We start from the raw sequence: 8734 nt of genomic DNA, 5'->3' as shown, positions 1-8734 counted from the left end.
TTAAGTCACTTTCACTGCAGATTTGACAAAATGCAAAGAAGGTACCAATGTGAGATTTCTAGAGATAGCTACAGCACTTGACCCAAGATTTAAGAATCTGGAGTGCCTTCCAAAATCTGAGAGGGACCAGGTGTGGAGCATGCTTTCAGAAGTCTTAAAAGAGCAACACGCCAATGCAAAAACTACAGAACCCGAACCACCAAAAAAGAAAATTAACCTTCTGCTGCTGGCATCTGACTCAGATGATGAAAATGAACATGCGTTGATCTGCACAGCTTTGCATTGTTATTGAGCAGAACCCATCATCAGCATGGACGCATGTCCTCTGGAATGGTGGTTGAAGCATGAAGGGACATACGAATTTTTAGCACATCTGGCATGTAAATATCTTGCAATGCCAGCTACAACAGTGCCATGTGAGCGCCTGTTCTCACTTTCAGGTGACATTGTAAACAAGAAGCGGGCAGCATAGTCTTCTGCACATGTAAACACACTTGTTTGTCTGAGCAATTGGCTGAACAAGAAGTAGGACTGAATGGACTTGTAGGCTATAAAGTTTGACATTGTTTTATTTTGAATGCAGTTATTTTTTGTGCATAATTCTACATTTATACGTTCAACTTTTCACAATAAAGAGATTGAACTACAGTACTTGTATTAAGTGAATTGAAAGATACTATTTCTTATTTTTACAGTGCAAATATAATAAAATAAAGTGATCACTGTACACTTTGTATTCTGTGTTGAAATTGAAATATATTTGAAAATGTGGAAAACATCCAAAAGTATTTAAATAAATGGTATTCTATTATTAACAGCACGATTAATTGTGATTAATTTTTTTAATCGCTTGACAGCCTTAACTATATGTATTAAACAGTATTTGAAAATCAATTATTTTTATTTGTCAAGTCCTGAGTCTAGGGTTCTTTGTTTTCTTGCCAGAGCAACTGATATCATACACACCTAAAACAAACATTTCTCTGCATTGCCACCTCTACTTTAGGTGTTTGTGATCTCAGTAGCAAGAGAAACAACTCTGAGCTCAAGATTTTGCAAGTGGATATAAAACACACAGATTTTCTAATATTTTATTTTACGAGGTATTAAACTCCATATATCTTTGGCATAAGCTTATCATATAGCACTGAACACTGCTGGAGCTTACCTATTATATACAACACTGTATAAACTTATCAGGCTAGTATGTTATTGATTTGAGATCTTAAAACGGTTTTTCATGTTAACACTAATTCCTCTTCAAAGATCATGAGCATAATGGACCCAAACTCTTGTTTCTCTTTTTAAAGAGCAATTTTTCTGTCCTCTTGAAGAGCGTTTATATGAAAGTACAATTGTTGGAAATCAGATTCACATTATCATCCTTATAAGATGCATCTCACACCATGAAAGCATATATGCATCCGAAGAAGTGGGTTGTAGCCCACGAAAGCTTATGCTCTAATAAATTTGTTAGTCTCTAAGGTGCCACAAGTACTCCTGTTCTTTTTGAGGATACAGACTAACACGGCTGCTACCCTGAAACCATGAAAGCATGTTTTGTGTAAAAGCAATGCACAGGGTTGTCATTTAATATCTCTATTTAAGAATGTCCTCAGTGGCATACCAAAGATTGTAAAGATGCTCCCCTTCTCTCCTGCTTCCTTTAGCTACAACCATCCCCCCACCCTGCTTTCCTACCAGGGAATTGTTACAGCTTGTACCAATGACAGATCCTGGTGCATTTCTGTGATCGTTTAAACAGCTGCTCTGAATGGCCCCACAGGAGCCAGGTCAACAGTTTAAGAAGATTAAAGAAGTCTTTGCAGAGTTTGATGTGTCAGATACTATTAATAGGGTGGGAGATGAAGCACAACAGGAAGACTATTGGATTTACTGTAAACCCGGGCAGAGCCTGAGCAGCAGCAGGACTGGTGCATTTTCTGACAGCATTGTGAAGGGAACAGTATGTAGAAGAATGATCTTACTGACAAACTCCTGGAGACTTCATGAGGGGACGCAACAGGGTGGAGGTTCCCTGAAGAGGCTGTGCAATCTTTCCTCACACTGAACTCCCAGACATAGGGATAGAATCCTGCCTTCATTGCAAAAGAGCCTCAAATTGATCAGTTGTAATTACTTATTAACTAATCTTTTATCAGCCTTATCTCCTAGGTTTAGCTAGCCATGGTTTCCCTTTTTACTGGGAAGATCCTGATTACAAACAACAAGGACTGTGATGAAGTGGACACTGAGCGTGAACTTAGCCAGAGACTGGATAACAAAGTGATGCTGCTGTATTTTGGATCTGGTGAATGCACTCGATGCCAGGAGTTTTCACCTGTCCTCAAAGATTTCTTTGTGAGACTCACTGATGAATTTTATGTGGAAAGGGCTTCCCAGCTGGTCCTGGTGTACGTGTCTCAGGATGAGACAGAGGAGAAGCAAGAAAAGTTCCTGAAGACCATGCCAAAAAGGTGGCTGTTCTTACCCTTCCAGGATGAGTTCAAAAGGTAAGATCTTAATAAACCAACAAGACAGATAATTTAATCTAATCAGACACAGATAACAGCTCACAACTGACACACAGATGATAACAGCACTTTGTACTTATCTAGCACTCTTTATCTGTAGAAGGAGTTGGGTCCTCATTATTATAGATGGAGAAACTGAAGCTCAGCAAGGGGAAGTGAGTTGTCCAAGGCCACACAGTGAATCAAAGGGGCATAGCCAGAATTAGAAATCAGGAGTTCTGACTCCCAGTCCCAAGATCACTCTACTAGGCCCAGCTGTCCCTAGGTTGAGGTTTCAGACTCATGGTAGCACATGTATTTTAAAAGTCTGTTTCATGGATTATTATTGGCAGTCTTTGTGAAAGGAGTGAGTTTTAAGGGTGGTTTGAACAAAGAAAGAAGACCATCTGAAGCAGAAGAGTGGGGAGAGATTCAAAATGTACGAGAGGGAAAATAATACAAAGTGAGTGTAATGAGGAGGGAGGCTTTGGAGAAATATAGACAGCAGGAATAAATAAAGCTGGATCAGCCTCAGTGCAGTTTGTCTACAACAAACTCTTCTCTGTGAGAGGCAGTGTTGTCCAGAGGACTTAGCTGCAGAGTACCTTGACTCTATTCTTATCTCTGCCACTGACTCGCTATGTGGTCTTCTGCAAGCTTTTCGCCCCTCCTGCCGGTTTGTTGCTTTGCAAAATGGAGATAATGCCTTATCATTTTGCAACGCTCATTGTTACCTGGGTGAAGTGACCTAGGTATGTACAGGGAGCTGGATAAGTACAAAGTGTTTTGTTATAGTTGTTTTTAAGCAGTTTTTTGATATATTCCTAAGGAGTCAGAGCCATAAAGGCTCATCTAGTGCTGTGATTTCTAGACTCTCAAAGCTTTGTTACAATTGGTGTTTTCTTGCAATCTGGATACTGAGTGTTTTGTGTTCTTTTATAGTACCTGTTTATTTCTTGCTCTTAAAGGATCCAACAGAGAGATTGTCCCACCAGGCTGCTTGTGAGATACTAGAAAACACGTAAAGCAAAAGGGAAACATGCACCAAAATATTGTACCCACATTAGTAGCAGAATAAACAGCAATGTAAATAGTAGTGACTTTGAATGCTCCCTGCCCACTTGACAATAAACCTGAGCATGTTACAGCTTCAACGCTTCTTACGAATTTTAACTAGTTGGTTCTTACATCCCTCTGTGAGGCGGGTCAATTATATTAGCCCCATTTGCTGGCACAGAGAGGGGAAGTGATCTGCCCAAGTCTGTACACAGAGTCATTATGAGAAGTAGGACAAGAAAGCAGGATTTCTAGCTCACTTCCAGTTCATAGACCACTCCCATGCTGCCCTTAGGAGTCAGGAGTGTTTTCCTTCCCAGAGAAGATACTGTACACATCATGCAATTAATCACCTAAAAAGGAGGTTTGGAAACTCACCCCACAGTGCGGCAGCAGGAAGGGAAGCAGCAACATGGGTATCCCCATCACTCTTCCCAGCAGAAGGGGTATAATGTCTTCAGTGCCTTGCCCATGGAGCTCTGGGCTTTGTGATTTAAGGTTTCTTCCCTTGTTGATTTCTAGGGAGCTGGAGTTGAGGTTTGCTGTGTCCAACACACCTGTAGTGGTGGTGCTGAAGCCAAGTGGGGAGGTGATTGCTGGAAATGCTGTGGAGGAGATCAGGTGCTTGGGCACTGCCTGTTTCAGGAACTGGCAGGAGGCCGCTGAGCTGGTTGACAGGAGCTTTCTCTTGGCAGAGGACTTTGATGACTTGGCCAAGAGGAGCATCACCGATCCGATCCGCCGCCTCAAGTACAAGCTGGACAAGAAGACAAGGAAAAAGAAGGAGACCGAGGAAGTGCTCTGTCCTGATATGGACTGATGAAGTTCCAGCGGTACATACATATGCTAGGCTTGTGGTTATCCTGAAGCAGGACTCAACTGTTTCCAGACACAGAGGGTAGCTTTACTGCAGCACAAGTTAGTATAGACATTTGTATCTTCACAAAGTCTCAGGATCTCAGTGGCAACTGGAGGATTCTGAACAGGGAACAACATGTGGCTGGGGAAATGAGACAACCATGCTAGGATTAAAGATGCAGCCTGAGGAGAGGCATTTCCTTTTCCTCACTGACATCTATTCATATAATAGGTCTGTTTATATTATAATGGGGACATTATTGGACAGAAATGCCCCAGAGAACATTTCCTCCTGTTCTCACACTCACTTTTTTCCCTTTATTGCATAGAGTTTCTGTTAGCACAGGGGTGGGTAAACTACGGTCCGCGGGCTGGTTCTGGCCCCTCAGGGCTTTGGATCCGGCCCGCGAGATTGCCCCCTGTGGCGCCGCAGGCCTCGCACCGCTCTGCAGAAGTGGCTGGCACCACTTTCCTGTGCCCCCCGGGACGGGGACTCCGTGCATTGCCCTTGCCTCCAGGCACCGCCCCCCGCAGTTCCCATTGGCCGGGAACGGGGAACTGCAGCCAATGGGAGCTTCAAGAGAGGTACCTGGAGGCACAGCAAGGGCAGCGCATGTGGAACCCTCTGCCTGGGGCCGCTGCGCTTCCTGGAGCGACGCGGGGCCGGGGACAGGGCAGGCAGGCAGGGAGCCTGCCCTGGCCCTGGTGCACACTGCTGCCACCCCGGAACGGCTTTAGGTAAGTGGCGCTGGGCCGGAGCCCGAACCCCTCCTGCACCCCGCCCCCCAACTCCCTGCCTGCACCCTGCACCCCTCCTGCACCCCAACTCCCTGCCCTGAGCCCCATCCTGCACCCTGCACCCCAATTCCCTGCCCTGAGCCCCCTCGTACACCCTGCACCCCAACCCCTTGCCCTGAGCTCCCTGCTGCACCCTGCACTCCTGTGCACCCCAACCCCCTGCCACACCCCGCACACACCCCAACACCCTGCCCTGAGCCCCCTCCCACAGTCTGCACCCCTCCTGCACCCCAACCCCCTTCCCTGAGCCCCCTCATATACCCCGCACCCCTCCTCTGCCCCAATCCCTTGCCCTGAGCTCCCTGCTGCACCCTGCACCCCTGTGCACCCGAACCCCCTGCCGCACCCCGCACCCCTCCTGCACCCCAACCCCCTGCCCTGAGCCCCCTCCCGCAGTCTGCACCCCTCCTGCACCCCAACCCCCTTCCCTGAGCCCCCTCATATACCCCGCACCCCTCCTCTGCCCCAACCCCTTGCCCTGAGCTCCCTGCTGCACCCTGCACTCCTGTGCACCCCAACCCCCTGCCGCACCCCGCACCCCTCCTGCACCCCAACCCCCTGCCCTGAGCCCCCTCCCGCAGTTTGCACCCTTCCTGCACCCCTGAATTGAGCCCCCTCCTGCACTTTGCACCCCAACCCCCTTCCCTGAGCCCCCTCATACACCCCGCACCCCTCCTCTGCCCCAATCCCTTGTCCTGAACCCCTTCCTGCACACCGCACCCCCTCCCACACCTCCCACTCCCTCACACACCCCAACCCCCTGCCCTGGCCCTGCATACAATTTCCCCACCCAGATGTGGCCCTCGGCCCAAAAAGTTTGCCCACCCCTGTGTTAGCAGCACATTAATGACCGTCTGGCTGTATCAGCTGTCACATTTTGATTTCTTGAGCTCAAGAATCTAAACCTGCCTTTGTGAAAGTCTCACATTGAGATCTCAGCCATTCATTTACTTAGAAATTAGCCAGAAAATGAACTATAGAACAGCCAGTGGCTTTCAGAAATACTACTCTGCACAATAAAGCAATTAGTAATTCACTAAAAAAAGTGAGGAAGACATTTTAATTTTTAAAAACAATAGTGTATATATGGGTTGCTATTAATGTGTTATGTACAGACCACTAAAAGGACTATGAACCAAATCCTCTTGTGGAACAGGTGAACCAGCCAACACATTTGACTTGTTATGGACCTAGGTGATACTGGTGTGAGTGAGTGACAGTTTCTACATCCGAAGATGTGGGCTGTAGTCCACGAAAGCTTATGCTCTAATAAATTTGCCACAAGTACTCCTGTTCTTTTTGACAGTTTCTGATTCACTTTGCATATCACTGGTAATGTTACACAGTTTAAAGTTCTAGAACATGTTAATTTCAGTGCTGCTGAATGGATTTTTTCCCACCATCACTGTTTGATTTTTATATTCAGTGATGCTGATGCATCCCTGTGGGGCTATGTTAAATAATAAATAAACCACAGTTTTAGTCTCTAATCTATGTTGCCATCTGCTGGTAGTAAGTAACAATTGCTGAACACCTGTCAGTCACAAATGAGGGCATTATTGACAATTTATAGTCATTTTAGCATCTTTTAAGTAACTCCTTTTACTCTTTTTTTGTGCTAACTATAACCTCATTCACAATTGAAGCATTTCATTTCTATGGGTCAAATAAGAGATTAGAAACTGCTTTTCTTTTTTGCCTAAGGAGCAACTAGGACTGAATCCTATCTTCTTTAGCCCATGATTTAGCAAGGCTTAGTCTCAAGGAAGCCCGCAATGAGGGGTCTTTGACTGCCCCGTCCAAATTACTACCTGGGGCCTCACTCATTAACTACCCAAGTTGAATTAAAATAGTTTTGTAGCAAGGCAATTGCTTTAGACAGCTAGGCTGATAAATAACCCAGTCCCTATTATCTCAGTTCTAATACATAGGATAACTCAAGACTCCAGCAGCTGAATCAGCAGAGAGAATGGGCACAACTCCAATCCTGCTGTCCAGTTGCAACCATAATTCCAACTGCTCGGCACCTCTGGAAATCAAGCCACTTAGATATCTGTGTAAATAAAAACTTAGGTGCCTAAATTTAGGCATCAGTGTTTGAAAATTTTGGCCTAAGTGACCTGACCACAATAAACTCATGGAAGAGCAGGGAATAGAACCCAGTAATCTTGCATTTCAGGCCTCTGATTTTATATTCTTAAATTGCCCAGCAGGCCAGTTTAAATAGCCTGAATGAACAAATGGAAGAACTGAAAGAAGGTATGTTTCTAGTGAAGACAGAGAGAGGCATAAGGCAGGACCAGCCTGTTCAACTAGTTTTCTCTTTTAATCCTCCCTCTATTTATGTAGCAAGACTGGCAAGTAGAAGGGGAAAGGAGGAGGAAAAATGTAAACTGAATGGCTGCAAGGGACCCAGTGCCACCTTCATCTCTAACACTATGGCAGTCCTGCCTGGTCTGTAAAAGGAGTGTATCTGTAGACTTGCTATATTTCTAATACTCTAGGATACAAAGAGAAAAATAATGAAACAGAATATCATGTGAGTTTTGATATTCTGTGTAAATGACCTGTTGCATCTTATTATTTTTCAACTGTCTGGTCATCAGTAGGACAAGAGCATCTCACCATTTCAAAGTGTGATTAAAGGTTACTTGAGAGAACAATATGTTCAGCAGCCAGTTCACTCTCTTTGGGACATTTTCTGTGTTCTGTACAGCACTTTGGTGCTTAATAAATAGATAAAAATAAAAACAGAAGACAATAATTTGGGATAAAGTAGCTTTTGGATGAGAGATACTGAACTTCCTGATCCACTCCAAGTCTTCAATAAAGCAATGTACAACAATACAACAGGTGATTATACCAATATAATTTTAAAAGCCTCTAAATTAAAAATCAACAAAAATATTATTGTATGGGAGAGGAAAAGGATAATGGTTTTATACACACACACACACACATCCCTACCTATATAAAGACTGCCAATATTAGTGTTATGGCTACTAATTAGCATTCATAGTGCTTCCCATACTCCAAACATTGTGATGCTATTGAAAGGACACTCTCCACTTGAATTCATGTCAGCTTAAAAGCATAGTAATAACCATTTTCAAGTGCTGTACCCACTCATGACTCCCTCTGCTAATTTTTGTGGTTTTACAATCATATTTTCCTATTTGTAAAAAATGTTTCTTACCTTTGTTACTTTTTGAAAGACCCACAAGTACAACAAGGGAAATGGAACAACTATACAAAAGCAAAGTGAATCTGCCAAAAGGCAAAGTGCTGGCATGCTGAAAAATAGAGACAAGTCATTTGTTTGCTCTAACCTTTTTCTGTGACAGGCTCTGAGGAGTGAGCTATTCAGGATCCAAAAAGACAACAAGGGTACAAAAACTCTGTGAAGGAAGTCACCAGCTGTATACAGATGTCAGATCCAGTGCTGCCTAGTTCTGTGTTTCCACAGTGGGCCAAAAAGAAGCTTAAGTGCCAAAAGCACCAATTACTGA

At 44.3% G+C, this 8734-nt stretch overlaps 2 protein-coding genes across 2 annotated transcripts in view; both read left to right on the top strand.

Annotated features, from left to right (window-relative positions):
* Positions 1-1812: 1812 nt before the first annotated feature.
* NXNL1 (nucleoredoxin like 1) lies at positions 1813-4422 on the top strand. Its single transcript, XM_054013273.1, has 2 exons — positions 1813-2513; positions 4092-4422. The coding sequence occupies exons 1-2, from the start codon at positions 2188-2190 to the stop codon at positions 4387-4389; spliced, it is 624 nt and encodes a 207-aa protein (XP_053869248.1). The 5' UTR covers positions 1813-2187; the 3' UTR covers positions 4390-4422.
* An 18-nt stretch (positions 4423-4440) lies between these two features.
* GMIP (GEM interacting protein) overlaps positions 4441-8734 on the top strand; it is a 65096-nt gene continuing 60802 nt past the window's right edge. Inside the window, exon 1 of the mRNA XM_054013271.1 lies at positions 4441-5165. The gene's annotated coding sequence lies outside the window, so the exon portion shown is untranslated. The remainder of the gene's footprint in view (positions 5166-8734) is intronic.

Source organism: Malaclemys terrapin, chromosome 23, assembly GCF_027887155.1.
Source record: "Malaclemys terrapin pileata isolate rMalTer1 chromosome 23, rMalTer1.hap1, whole genome shotgun sequence".
In the NCBI taxonomy this organism is placed as follows: Eukaryota; Metazoa; Chordata; order Testudines; family Emydidae; genus Malaclemys; species Malaclemys terrapin.
This window is presented reverse-complemented; position numbering and strand designations above follow the sequence as displayed.